This window comes from Zonotrichia albicollis, chromosome 17, assembly GCF_047830755.1.
Source record: "Zonotrichia albicollis isolate bZonAlb1 chromosome 17, bZonAlb1.hap1, whole genome shotgun sequence".
In the NCBI taxonomy this organism is placed as follows: Eukaryota; Metazoa; Chordata; class Aves; order Passeriformes; family Passerellidae; genus Zonotrichia; species Zonotrichia albicollis.
The window spans coordinates 14,708,274-14,721,504 of NC_133835.1; the positions used below are offsets into that span (position 1 = coordinate 14,708,274).

The 13,231-nt window shown below is 49.5% G+C and overlaps 1 protein-coding gene across 2 annotated transcripts in view; it reads left to right on the forward strand.

Moving 5' to 3' along the window:
* Nucleotides 1-13,231, forward strand: part of NFATC2 (nuclear factor of activated T cells 2) — a 73,586-nt gene that overhangs the window by 6,704 nt on the left and 53,651 nt on the right. For both annotated transcript variants that reach the window (XM_026796445.2, XM_026796446.2), the window contains exons 2-3: nucleotides 1,107-2,133; nucleotides 3,533-3,701. In XM_026796445.2, coding sequence (XP_026652246.2) covers nucleotides 1,107-2,133; nucleotides 3,533-3,701 — 1,196 coding nt within the window. The remainder of the gene's footprint in view (nucleotides 1-1,106; nucleotides 2,134-3,532; nucleotides 3,702-13,231) is intronic.

The following is a 13,231-nucleotide window of genomic DNA, read 5'->3' on the forward strand; positions in this document are numbered from 1 at the left end:
AGAGTGAGCAGATAGGGTGAATTAATCCCAAATTGTGGAGCTGTTTCTGGTATTTCCTGCTGGAAACACTGAAATCTTTAAAAACATATACAAATCCTGGTAATGTTTTGCACGTTTTTGTGTCATGACAAATATTCTTCAGCTCCAGGGGCTGATGTACGTGGGAATACCTGCCATGGCTCTGCTCTCTGGGATGCCACTGCCATTGCACATCCTCAGGTGCTGGGACCAGGCTGGAGCTGGGCTCTGCAGTGCTGGTGGGAATTCTGTGTTCCCTGGAAGCATCCCTGTGCTCTGCAACCAGGGCAGAGTTTGCAAAATGGGAATCTCTGAAAATTGAGGGGTTTGGGTACCAGCAGAGAGAGGGTTCTACTGAACACTTACTTGTTATTGTGTATTTTATAACCCCTGTCTGAAAATGTTCCCTGGGCTGAAATTGGAATGGGATTGCCCTTAACCACAGGGCTGGATTCTTCCTCCCTGTCTCTTCTCTAACAAATATTTGTGAATGTGTTTTCTGACTCACATGAATCCTGTCACCAAACTTGCTGTCATGATGCAGAGCCAAACAAATCATCACACAGAACTGACTTTTCAGTTTAAGAGTTTGAGCTCAGCTTGGGTTCATGAAGCCTTTCCTGGCTGGGTTTGGCTGTGTAAGGAAGGTGTTTCTCCCTTCTCCAAAAGCTGTTCCTCAACATTTGGTTTTATGTAGACCTGTTTGGAAACGATTTTGTGATGTGCTGGTTTCAGTCCAGCTCCTGGTTGGCAAAATGCGACCAAAGTCACAGCACCCGGGTGTCCTTGGCAGGAGGCTGTGGACAGAGGGGCTGACACGCTGCTCACCTGCCCAGGGATCCCTCAGGTGAGGCTCAGGCAGCAGGAGCCTGGCTGGAGGTGTTTGCAATGCTTCTGTCCATGCTGCGCCTGCCCTGAGCACTTGAGCTTCCCTGGCTCTTAATCCAGTACTTCTCACAGTGAAAAAGAATTAAATAATAAGCTAATATCAGATCAAAACCAGTTTATAAATATGCATTTTTTTAATCCATGATTGCTCAGCTTCTGTAACAATATTTACAGTCTGAAAGAGACCCTTCTTTTTCCAGAAGAACCGACTCCACATAAAAGCAACAGCCCACCCTCTGGAGTTACATACGCTCATGATGTCTTGGACTGTGGCCTCAAGCCATGCCCCCTGCCTTTTCCTAGCCTTGCTGCAGATCCCATGGGCAGATATGGACAGCCAGATAGCATAGGGCCAACACCTACTCACCCTGCCAACGCTGCAGGGGCCTCTGCTCCGAGCCCTAGGATTGAAATAACTCCATATCATGAACTGATCCATTCGGGGGGGCCCTTCCGCAGCAGAGACACAGATGTTCTGTTGGCAGAACATCAGCCAAACTCAGCCACCACTAGCCCCAGGGTTACCCTGCCTGTCCCTGGCTTTGAGGGCTACAGAGAACCACTGTGTCTGAGCCCAGCTAGTAGCGGCTCCTCTGCAAGTTTCATTTCAGAGACAAATGTATCTCCTTGCACGTCTCCATGTGTTTCACCAAATAATGGTCCTAGTGATGACCTTTGTCCGCAGTTTCAAAACATCCATACTCATTATTCTCCTAGAACCTCTCCAATAATGTCACCACGAACAAGCACCACGGAGGAAGCCTGCTTGGGACGCCACTCACCATCTCCCTGTCCCAACTCAAGGTCCTCGTCGCCAGGCGCAAAGCGGAGGTTCTCTTGCACGGGGCTCTACAGCGCCCAGCTGCCCTGCTCCTCGCCCCGGCAGTCCCGCAGCCCCTCTCCACAGCCCTCTCCTCGCCTGCCCCCGAGAGAGGACGCCTCTGCAGCCACTTACACGCAGCTGGCCAGCGCTGCCCTTGCCATGGATGCTATGAGCAGCCTTCCCACGGATCCCTCCTGCGGCGTCCCCACCAAGATCTGGAAAACCAGCCCCGATCCTTCGCCCATGGCTTCCCACAAAAACAGCATTCCGTGTCACGTCTTTCAGACTGTCGACTTCCACGGGCCTTGTGAGCAGGAGGACAGGAGAAACTCAGCTCCAGAATCCATTCTGTTGGTTCCTCCATCCTGGACGAAGCAGCTGGTGCCTGCCATACCAATCTGCAGGTATGTAATGCTTCCTGTGGGCGTTTTCCATGTTTTTCATGGTTTGGTGTCCTCTGTCATGGCTGATGATCCCTAGGGAGGGTTTTCTTGGGCAGGTCCCGCTGCAGGCCAGAGCTGAGTGCTCAGGGACAGCACTGGTTAATGGGAGCCTGGTCCATTAGGATTCTGAGATGAAAAAGTCAGGTTTTTTAAGAAACATCACCAAAGAGGTTCATTGATAGCACAGTACACTATAAATTTAAATTTCCAAATGATTTGTTTAAATAGCAGATTGTAGATTCAGCCTTTGACAAAGGCTGAACACTCTGGTGCCATCCTGCTGCTCTTAAAATTTGTAAAGTCACTTACCAATTTCCTTCAAGGATTAAAATGCTTGAAGTAATGCCTAATTCCAAACAGAGCACACTGCTCCAGGTCAGACTGAGCATTCGGTCAACTCTGGTGACTTTGTGTTGGTTGTCACTTTGTCAGCTGTCCCTTAGCCCAAATCTCAACCCTCCATTGTCTGGCCCTGTGGCATCTGCCCAGGACCGAGGGTGCCAAGTGTGTGACTCTGCTCCCAGTCCCTGCTGGCACCCTGTCAGTGCCATCCTGCTGGCTCTGAGGTTGGCCCAGGGTGTTCCTGACCTGCTGAACACAAACTGTGAGTGAAAGAGCACAGGCTGTGACTCCCTTGGCCTGTCAGACCGGTCCTGGCAGCAGCCTGTGCTCACAGAGTGAGAGTGGCTTAAAATCCAGTGCAGGCTTTAGTTGTACCTTGCAGTGTATTCATTTCATGTCATAAACCCTTATGTATTTTCATAACAGGAAAACTAGTACCAGGTAAGAATGTTTAGCATTTTATTGATGTGCATTTTCATATTTATGGAAATCTTACAACTGCTAATTTACACAACTGGTAGGTAGTGGCAAATGGAGTTAATATTTCACAACACGTGTGCTGTGATCCAAGCTGGAGACACACAGCAAAAGCTAGGTAAAAGAGGGGGATCTTTGAATAAACAAAAGCTAGATAAAAGAGGGAGGTCTTTGAATAAATAAAAGCAAGGTAAAAGAGGGGGATCTTTGAATAAACAAATGCTAGGTAAAAGAGGGGGATCTTTGAAAAAAGAAGAGCTAGGTAAAAGGGAGGGGTCTTTGAAAAAATGTAACTGCTACAGATATTTCTGTTTAAGAAACAGAAATATCTTACCCTATTCTGCAAGGTGATGGGCCCACAGAAGTTGTCTTCTCAGCAGAGCTTGCAGTCAGGTGTGAGCAGTCCAGCAGAACCTCATGGGAGTGGAAGCAGACTCCTGAACGTTCCGGGTGGGGCGCTGGGAGGAAGGGGAGACCGGGCTTTGGGAAATGAGGTTCTCAGGAGTCTCCCTGTTGGTGTGTGACTCTCTCTGTGTCCCAGCCTGCCCGTGCAGTCCCTGCCTCCCCTGGAGTGGCCCCTGTGCAGCCAGTCTGGCCCCTACGAGCTGCGCATCGAGGTGCAGCCCAAGCCCCACCACCGCGCGCACTACGAGACCGAGGGCAGCCGCGGCGCCGTCAAGGCTCCCACCGGGGGCCACCCCGTGGTCCAGGTAAGGCCTGGGGGTCTCCTGCAGGAAAAAGGGGGGCAAGTTTATCTCTGAGATGCTGTCTGGGGGCTGTCCCTGAAAGAGGAGCTCACCCTGTGAGCCTTGGGATGTGCTTAAAGGGTGCGAGCTAAGCCGTGGTGAAGTCCAGGATTTCGGGAAAGTTGGTTTGGATTGGCTTCTGAAAGCTCAGAAATGTGGGCAATGTATTTGCTGCTTTTTCTGGGCTGTATGAACCTTGTGTGATCCCCTGTCATGACTGTCATGAGGTGCCTGGGAAGTCACTGCTGAAGCAAAATTCAGGCTGCCATGGTGGAGAGAATGAAGTTGTCCCCTTGCTGACCTGAGAGCTGAATGAGCTGAACCCTTCTTCTGTTTGGAGTGTGAACAGCTTTTCCTTCACCTTTCAAAGGGTGGTGTAAAGTACTGGCTGAGTAGCTGCAGCGTAGCCAAGTGGGGGCACATCAGTCATTTCCCTCATTTCCCCTGTTTTCAGCCCATGTTTCCTGAAGGAAAGCCAAAGCCAGGCTGGGGTCGGGGCTGTGCTGTGTCACTGGGAGAGTGCTGGAATGATGTGTGGAAGCTGAACAGGTCAGCCACAGCCTCAGCCCTCACTAAACAAAGTTGGCTGCATCCCACAGATGTTGCTGACACACTCAGGGCTTGCAGGAACCAGGAAAACATTAACATTTATGTGTAATTTCAAGCATGTGATCAATACCACTAATTTCACTGGGTTGATTTGTGCTTAACTTCAAGCATATGTTCAGTACTCCCCTGCAGGCTCACCCCCTTTTAAAATCAAGCCATAAATTGTTAAATCAATGAATTTGTTTGCTTTGATGGAGCTGGACTTACATGTATGGCCTGGGTATTTGAGTAAAGGGTGCAGGGTAATAATAAACAGCAGTCCCATTTGCCATACCTCAGAAATGCAGGCTTTTTGGTTTGGGGCTGACAAGCTCACAGCCTCCTGTGGCGTGTTTGAAGCTGCCTAGAAGCAGGAATGATAGCAATCAGCACTTGCTCCTTTCTCAGTTTGGCTGCAACTGCAGTATCACTTACCCTCCCCAGGTATTCCTATCAACAGGGTCCTTATTGCAGTGAAGGAGTTTTTGTGACATGGGCAAATAGAATTTGTTTCCTTCCTGCAATCAATATCAATCAAAGAGGCATTTAGATTTTCTGTTGAGGACAGGAACCAATATTGCTAGTTTTATCATAATTTGCCATCAAGCTTCAGGATCTAAAACTATAAATTCAAATGTCCACTTGAGCTCCCCAAGCAGATGTGCTTCTGCACAGCTGGGTCTGCATCTGGGGAAAATATGGACAGTGCCTTTCTGAAGGTTTCTTGTAAAGCTGGAAGTATTTGTTGAATTTGTGTTCACTTGAACATAACCAGGTTCATATGGATGCCAAGTAATGAGATAGTTGCACCTGTATGGTTTATGACATCTCAGGCTGGGGGAGGCTAGTAAAATCCAAAGTTTTCATGTCAGAAGTTATTTGGCTTCAGGGGATCTTTTCTTTCCCTCTCTTTCTTTCCTCTCTGTGAAGTTTAACTTTTGTCTTCTTGTTAGATGTAAACAGAGCATGTTTCTAAAATACAATCCCTTTTGAAACAAATCTGATTTTAAAAAAAGCCTTTAATTAACCCTTCATGTGACTAATTACCCAGCTGAACCTGCTGGCAGAAGAGATCTTGGCTGGTTTTTGCAGCACGGTGCTGCCCTGCAATATTTATTTTTTAGAGAATGCATTTTGCATGCAGATTTCTTCTTTTGGGTGCTCTGAAGGTACAGACCAGCAGATCTCATATCCCCCAAGCCTTATCTTGTGGTTTATCTTTCTGATGCTGCTTCCTCTTCTTCACATGTCACGGCTCGAGTTTGCGCTCCAGGCTCTGCACTCCAAGCATGGCAGGAGAAGGGCTGGTGGTCAGAGCCTGAGGGCAGCTGGACATGGGGAGGGGACATTGGCTGTGCCAGGAGCAGGGGAGAAGCCCTGCAGGCCATGGGATGCTCACATGTGTGATCTCAGGGCTGTGCAGAGTCCCATGGGGCAGCACAGGCTCCCAGCTCAGGTGTTTGCATCGCTCCTGGGAGGAGTTTACAGCTCGTGTTAGCTGTAGGGAGGCTCAGGTGTTAGGGGTGTGAGTTGGATGTGAGTATCCTCTGGATGTTAAGGTGCTGAGAATAGCCAGGAGATGCTTTGTAGCTAGAGCAAAGCTGAAGTTTCCCTGCTCCTTCCATCCTGCAGGTCCCCCTGGTCACTGAGATCACAGAGGAGGGAAAGGCACGTTTGGTTCCCAGCTCTTTTTCCCAAAGCTGCTTATTTGTACCCAGCTGCTCCAGTCAGGGCTGTGCAAGAGCCTGTCCGTTGGGAAAGGCAGTGGCTGCTGCTGTGCAAAGAGCTGGGATAGAGGTGGCAGAGCAAACACACCCTGGAGTGGAATGGCACAGGTTAAATTCCCACTGTTTACCTTGGTACAACATCCAAATGCAGAGCAGAGCTGCCAAACCCCAGTGCTCAGGTGAGGGCAGGGGCAGGCACAGGGACCCCCAGCCCCTCCACCCCTGTGTGCCAGGCTCCCCTTGCTTCTCTCCAAGCAGGAAAGCTGTGCAGAGAGGGGCTCCTGTTCAGCACAGCCAGCCCAATGCTCCCCTGGGTTTAACTTTTAAAATTGTGGTGGCTTTCACTGCCTCTTTTTATTTTTCTTATTAAAAAGAAGCTGGAATGGCAGAGTTGTTAGTGGAGCTCACAGGAGCTGCTTTACAATAACAAACGTATGTTCCACTTTCCTTTTATATTTGAATTTTGCCGTCTGTGTTTTCTTGTGGTTTCACAGTCAAAGGAGACATTGTTTCTTAGCCTGGGCTTCCCATGGGGCTCTGACTTTTAACTGTATGTGACTTCCAACATTCAGCTAATTCATTGGTGTGTTAGTGAAACCAGAGCCTTTGATGGAAACTCAAAACCAAATCACAGCTCATGGGGTGATTCGCACTCTCACACGTGGGGCCGGGCTGGAGCTGAGCTGCTGAAACCCTGTCAGCCCTGCCGGGGGGGTTTGCTGCCCAGGGCACATCCCAGAGCTGCGTTTGTCCTTTCCCCACCTTCCCCAGGCCCCTGGGCAGGGCAGGGCTGTGCTGGAGCTGCTGGAGCTGCACAGCACCTTTGTGCCACCTCCGGCCTGCTCTGGAGCTGGGCTGGGCTGCTGCAGGGTTTGGTGTGACAGAGCACCTGCGCCTTTCACACCTGATTTACTGCAGGGTACAGGGCTTGTTTGCACTGTGGGGTCCTTGCAGGGGCCTCTTGAGCTTTGAGCTCTGGGCCCTGGGTTTATTTACTGCTGCGGGGATTGATGTGCAGTGGCCAAACCAGAGATTTCAGCTGCATCTGGGAAATCCTCTTCAGAACCAATAGGCCATCAAATGTGAGGGTAGGTCAGCAGCCCCGTGCTGTGCTGCAAACATGGCTGTAATTCTGAGTGGAGGTGAATGAAAAGCTCTCACTGAAACTTTTGAGCCTGATTGAGAATACATTGCTTTTGATGGAGAGGAGTTTAGGCAGAATACATTGCTTTTGATGGAGAGGAGTTTAGGCAGAGGTCAGGGGAAGCAGTGTGTACCAGCTGGTTTGAGGGGGGTGCCTGTGCTGTGCAGGTTTTGTGGGTCACAAATACTCCTGGAAGAGGCAGCAGCAAGATTTAGTTATTCTTTGCTGTACGTTCTCACTGCAGGACTGTGCATGTGGGGTCAGTGTGCTGTAAAGCAAAGCTGGAATTTCAGATGTGGGCACTTCCAGCACAGAGCTCACCCCATCCAGAGCCTGCTGGAGTGTCCTCAGGAGGATTCACACAGGGTGGGCAGTGTCCTGTAAACTCCCACCAGAGCTCTCTGCTCACTGCCCAGCTGAGCCTCCAGCTCTCCCTTGCTCTCTCCAGACTGATGTCTGTGCAGTTGGAAGTGCCCTTTTCACCATGGCTGCTGTCAAGCTTTGTGCCACACCGGGGTGGCACAGGGGGAGGCTCCTGGGGAAGGATGAGCTGAGTGTGGCAGAGGAAGGTGAGGTTTTAGAAAAGCCCTGCTTTGCCACCCTCTGCTCTGCTGCAGCTGGGCTGGGGCTGTTCCACAGTGCCTCTGACAGCTGGCAAGGGTCCAGCCTTGCTAACTGGTGCCAGAGCCCCGTGCTGAGGGACTCTTCCAGTGTGATTCTGTCAAAATCATCAAATTTTCACCCTCTGGTTTCCTGGCGGCACAGTGAGTTCTGTCGTGCTGGGGAGGTTTAGCTCCTTTGTCATGAGCGTGCATGGAAGTGCTTTAATGGCACAGTTGGTTTTCTTAGCCAGCTGTGAAGATGAGAGCTCCAAACCCTCCTCCCTGCACACGGACAGATGCATTGTGCCTCTTCTTTTAAAGTGTCATCTGAGAGAGCCAAAGCATCCTGAAAACAGGAGCAGCTCCTCACAGGGGCAGGGAAACTGGAGCCCAGAGAGGAAACAACTTGCTTACATTGCGGTGTGAGGTCAGTCAGGAGCAAACCCTCCTGACTGCTTTCTCCAGGGGCTGCTGTCTCTGTGTCCCAGACAGAGACATTAATTATTATTATATTATCCCCATCTGAAAGCAGAAAGCCCAGTAAGACACTGGGAGTCTGGTTGTCATTTACTGTAAGGAACAGCAGAGCAAGTGAGATTCAGCCCTTGGAATTTTGACTAAACTGTCACCAAAATAAGAAACACTTAAAACTGAGTATCAAAAAATTATAATTTAGCAGAATCAGATGTTCAAAGGATTGTCTACAGAGGGTTTTTTAGACAGCTTTGGTAGGGAGCAAAAGGAACTAAGGCAAAGATTTCCTTCTGGTTTGCGTTCTTTTGCAGTGTCCCAAGTACATTAAATTGAACAAAACCATGTGAGAAGATTGGGCTTTGTTGCTCAATGTCAGCTCTAAGTGAAGCAGGCAGAGGAGCTGCTACATGATACAGTGGCTGGACGAGGTCTTTGTTGAATTCCTGACAGTTATTGATATGCCACTCTCCCTGAGACAATGCAGTGACATTTTCCATCTCGCGATGAGTATTGTTGAGCAAAGACCTCCCAAAAAAATCCTTGTGGTCAGCGGGTATTAACGATGGGGATTAACGATCTAAACCCGAGGCTGGAGCTGTTTGCAGCAGGCAGGGGGGACAGAAACGGGGCAGTTGGCCCGGAGCATCCTCTCGGAGGGTCTGAGAGGCTCGGGAGGAGCCCTGGGGCCGGCTGGCGGTGCCGGAGCGGAGCAGGGCAGGCGGCCGGGACAGCTCATCCCCGCCGGCCGGGCAGCCCCGCTTATCTCGGGCACGGCAGCAGGAAGGGAGCCCCGGAGGAAGCGATTTCTCACGGCTTTGTGCTCGCTGCTCGTTGAACGCTGCTCGCTGCCGGCCGGGATGAGCGTGAATCACCGAGCTGGCCACACACATGCACATCCCAGTGACTTCCAGGGGACACAGCCGGGGATCCACGGTCACGGACCAAACCCGGCTCACCCCGAGCTCAGAGACCGGGGGGACCGAGTGCTTTCGAGCAGATAAGACCCCAACCCTAGAGAGTCCATTCCCCACGTTTATACTTTGCTCCTGGCCACGGCTTGCCTTGTCTAGACAGGAAAGTGCTTTAAAGATGCAGCTTGGTCCATCCCAGGGAGAAAGACCGACAGGCAGAGCTCTGCTGGGGTGAAAGGGAAATACATGACTCCCTTGTACTCTCTAGAGCAGTCAGGCTCACACAGCTCTTACTGGGACACTTCAAGCACACAGTACCAGCTGCAGATGCTGCTGCTTTCAGCGTGCAAAGCCAGCTCTGCACGGAGCATTTTGATGTGCAGCAGCCAAACCAGAAATCCCCGAGAAAATTTGGCTCTGCAGCCCAGCAGTGAAAAGGCAAAGCTTGCAATGCTGCTGGGAACTGAGGTGCTGCAGCTGCTGAGCGGTGCCTGAAGTGCCGGTTTGGGGTGCTGGCAGGACAGGGTCAGCATTCAGTGGCAGCATCCCCTGCAGCAGGACAGAATGGGATCAGTATCCCCTGCAGCAGGGCACATGGCACCTTTGGCTGTTCACCCTCTGCAGGACCTGGGAAATCACTGCCCCTCTCTGGCCTGGCTTCTGGGTAAGAATAAAAAAGTTATTTATTTTCTATGAATCTCTTTTCTTCCTGCTGATAATGTAATTCTACATAAATGATAATAATATTTAAATTCAAGAAAGCATATCCCAGATTGAATGATCTAAATTTCAAAATTGCACTGATTTCCCCCTGTACAGGTATGTTGTTGTCTACAGGCGATCACCTACAGAATCTGTAAGGAATTTGCCTTGCTTTCTGGCTCTGCTGTCAATGTATCCCTTGATTTCAGCACAAGTGAGCAGTGTTGCAGCCTCTGCAGAGCTCTGCTCTTTGTGCAGCCCAGCACTCACCCTGTGTTTCACATCCCCCGGGCAGGGGCACTGCCAGTGCATGGGTGCAGGGTTTGGGCCATCTCTGCACTGGGTAAGGAATGGTTTAGAAGGGAATTGACACCTCTGGGTTTAAGTGCTGTGTATTTGGAGCTGGGGTCTCAGTTTATGAGGAGATCTGAGTTTTGGAACAGGGCAGGAGGTGTGTTCCATGTGCCTGATGTGTGCTCCCGATGGCTGCGGTGCCAGGGCCATCACAGGGTGGTGTTGGGTGTGTAACTGAACAAACTCAGCAGCAAGGGCACATCTGCTCCTTTTTGCATACAGAATTGCACAGGTGCCTTCTGCAAATGGCACTCAAATCCTCCCCTTTCCCAAATTTGACTGGTATTGATCCATGGATGGAGTGCAGAATGAATTTGATTTCTGCAGAGGTGAGATGATGCTTTTAATCGTGCCACACATTTCCATTTTGTTTAGAAACCCAATCATAGCAGCAAACCAAACAAGAAAAGTCTCCTTGTTTTCGGAATGATGTTATTTGTTTATCTGCCAAAGTGCTTTGCATTTCCTCAGGTCACAGACCAGCCTATGTCTGGCTGTGTTAATATTGTAGGAGTTAGGCAAAAGCAAAGTTTAAGAAAAATCTTTCAACTGAAAGAAATAGGATCTTAAAGTCCCAAAATAGAGTATGGAAAGGTACACATCATGTCTGGCTTCTCTTTCCCCTTGTGGCAAATGTGACTCAAAGGAGTTGGGTTTTTTCCAACTCGATCTGTATACAGTTTGGGGGAGTTTTATTGTGAATAGGTCACCTTATAATACACAAAAATATTTCCTCCCAGAGTTCTGTATTCATAAATCTTTCTTGATCCTCACTCTCTTGAAACTGAAATCCAGATTTTGTTTTCTTCATGGAAAGAGAAGTGAGAAGGAGTGAAGGCAAACCTTGGTGTGGGGCTGGTGCTCCCCTGACAGGGCTTGGAGGGAGCAGCTCTGATGAGCAGAACAACTCTGAAACACAGAGATTTCAGAGCAGCTTCGTTGTTGCTAAGGGAGGAAAAAATTAATTTCAAAGTTAGTATTTTAAAAAGCATTTTAAATCTTCACCTCCCAAAGTTTGTTTAAGGGTCAAATTTATTCCACCTTTGCTTCTCCAAAGAAAAGATTGGCGCTTTGGTTAAATACTAAAGCAGCTGCCTGGTGTAGTGGAGGTGAGTGTTTACTGACAGTGACAATCCTCAGCAGTTCAGTTTTAAGAAGAGACATATCTCTGCAGCCTGGCTCTGATGGGTTCTGTCATTCTAGCTCACAGAATTTTCTCTACACAAAAGCAGCACAGATGCTCTGTCCCTGCCGAGCAGGGGGAGCGTCACTGTTCCCTGGTGCTGGTAAAGAGAGCTGCTGTGACATGACCCCAGCTGTGCTAAATTGGTGGTGAAGATGAGTGTAAAACTCTGATTTTCAAGTTCCTGGAGTGTTTCCCTGAGCTGTTCATCTCCATTTTTTAATTCCTTAGTCATCCTGTTGTGTTCATAGCAAGTGAAAGGTAGATGGAATTGGTTATGGTAAATGACCACCTATATTAGCCCTGAAAATGCAGTCAATTAGGTCAAGGATAAACCATTTTAAATGGGGACACTTGACTCTTTTACATATATTTTTTCTCTTTGTATTCGCATTTTATAATGCTGTTCTGATTTTACAATTACGTCATCCCACAGCATTGCCATAATACCATAAATTACAAAAAAAGAAGTAATTTTCTTCCCCTGACCAAACTGATTTAAAATCTGGTTCTGTGGAGGATCAGGAGGCCTTTTACTGTGTGTTTTATGCCCCTGGGCCAGCAGATGATACAGACAGTGCCAAGGAACAGGGAATCAATTCCTCTCTTCTTTAAGTCTGTATGCATTCATACAACACACACCCACAGACATGCACATTATTGGACAACCATGAGCAGTTTTGTCTTGGGAACTCATTCTGTACATGAGCAAACACCACTTAAAATTACTTTTAAAGGTGGCCAGTATGAAACCCTGTGTATGTAGCCAGTTCTGTTAGAGCTGCTACTGACTGTGCTCACTGGGGGCAGATTCTCTTTTGTAATTTATTATCTGTTTTCCTCCATTTCAGCCTCCCACCAATAACTCTGGGATTTTGTTCTGCCAGGATAGAGGGGAGAGCAAAAGCTGCTTTGCTGTCACTGTAATAACCCCTCCTGTCCAAAGGATGCTCTCGTTGTTGTAGCTGGCTCCACCAAGAATTACTCTGTCAGGCATGACAATAAACACACTCAATGCTCAAAACCTTCTCTTCCCTCACCCCTTGTGCAGACAGGATGGCTTTTGGTGATACAAGAGCTTTGCACTGAAGGTCAGGAAGGGCTGGATTTTGAAAGCCCTGTGCTTAGGGTGAGTTTCTGTGAGGCTCCCAGTGGATCTGGGCTGTGGATCAGCAGGGGCTGTTCCTCCATCAGTGCCTGTTCCCAGCAGATCTCTCATTTGGGCCTCTGTTTCCTTTCATCTCCCATCTGCTTTATCCATTTCTGAACGTGCCCGTGGCTGCTGCTGTATTTCTCACACTCCTGGCCGTGCTGTGCCTCCAGTACCAGCCCTGGTGCTCCGAGCCCGGCTCCCTGCTCCTGCCCTGGCTCCCAGCGGCAGCTGAAGGTTTGCACAGAGCCTCCTGCCCCATTCCCCTCCTGCCCATCTCCAGAACGCTGCCAGTGAGGTGTGGGATGGGCTGGGCCGTGCCTGGGCTGGGCTCTGCAGTTTGCTCTACAAAACCAGGGCCTGGTGCCTTCAATGGAGCTGTTCCTGGAGCTGTCCATGCCAGGGGTGTTTGCTCACTCAGCCCTGCCTGGGGTCTCTGGGGCACAGCCCCTGGCTTTGCTGCCTCCAGAACGTGTGCTGGGTGAGGAGTGGTGGCTCTGCAGAGTGAGTGTCACTTACATCTGCCACACTGGAGGAAGGCTGCCAGCGCTGCATTGATGCTGCATGTGGTCCCCTTCCAGGGGGGAATTAATCCTTCTGTGCAAGGATACCTCCTGCTGACTGGTGAAAAGAAAAAAAAAGGAAAAAACCTCTGGTTT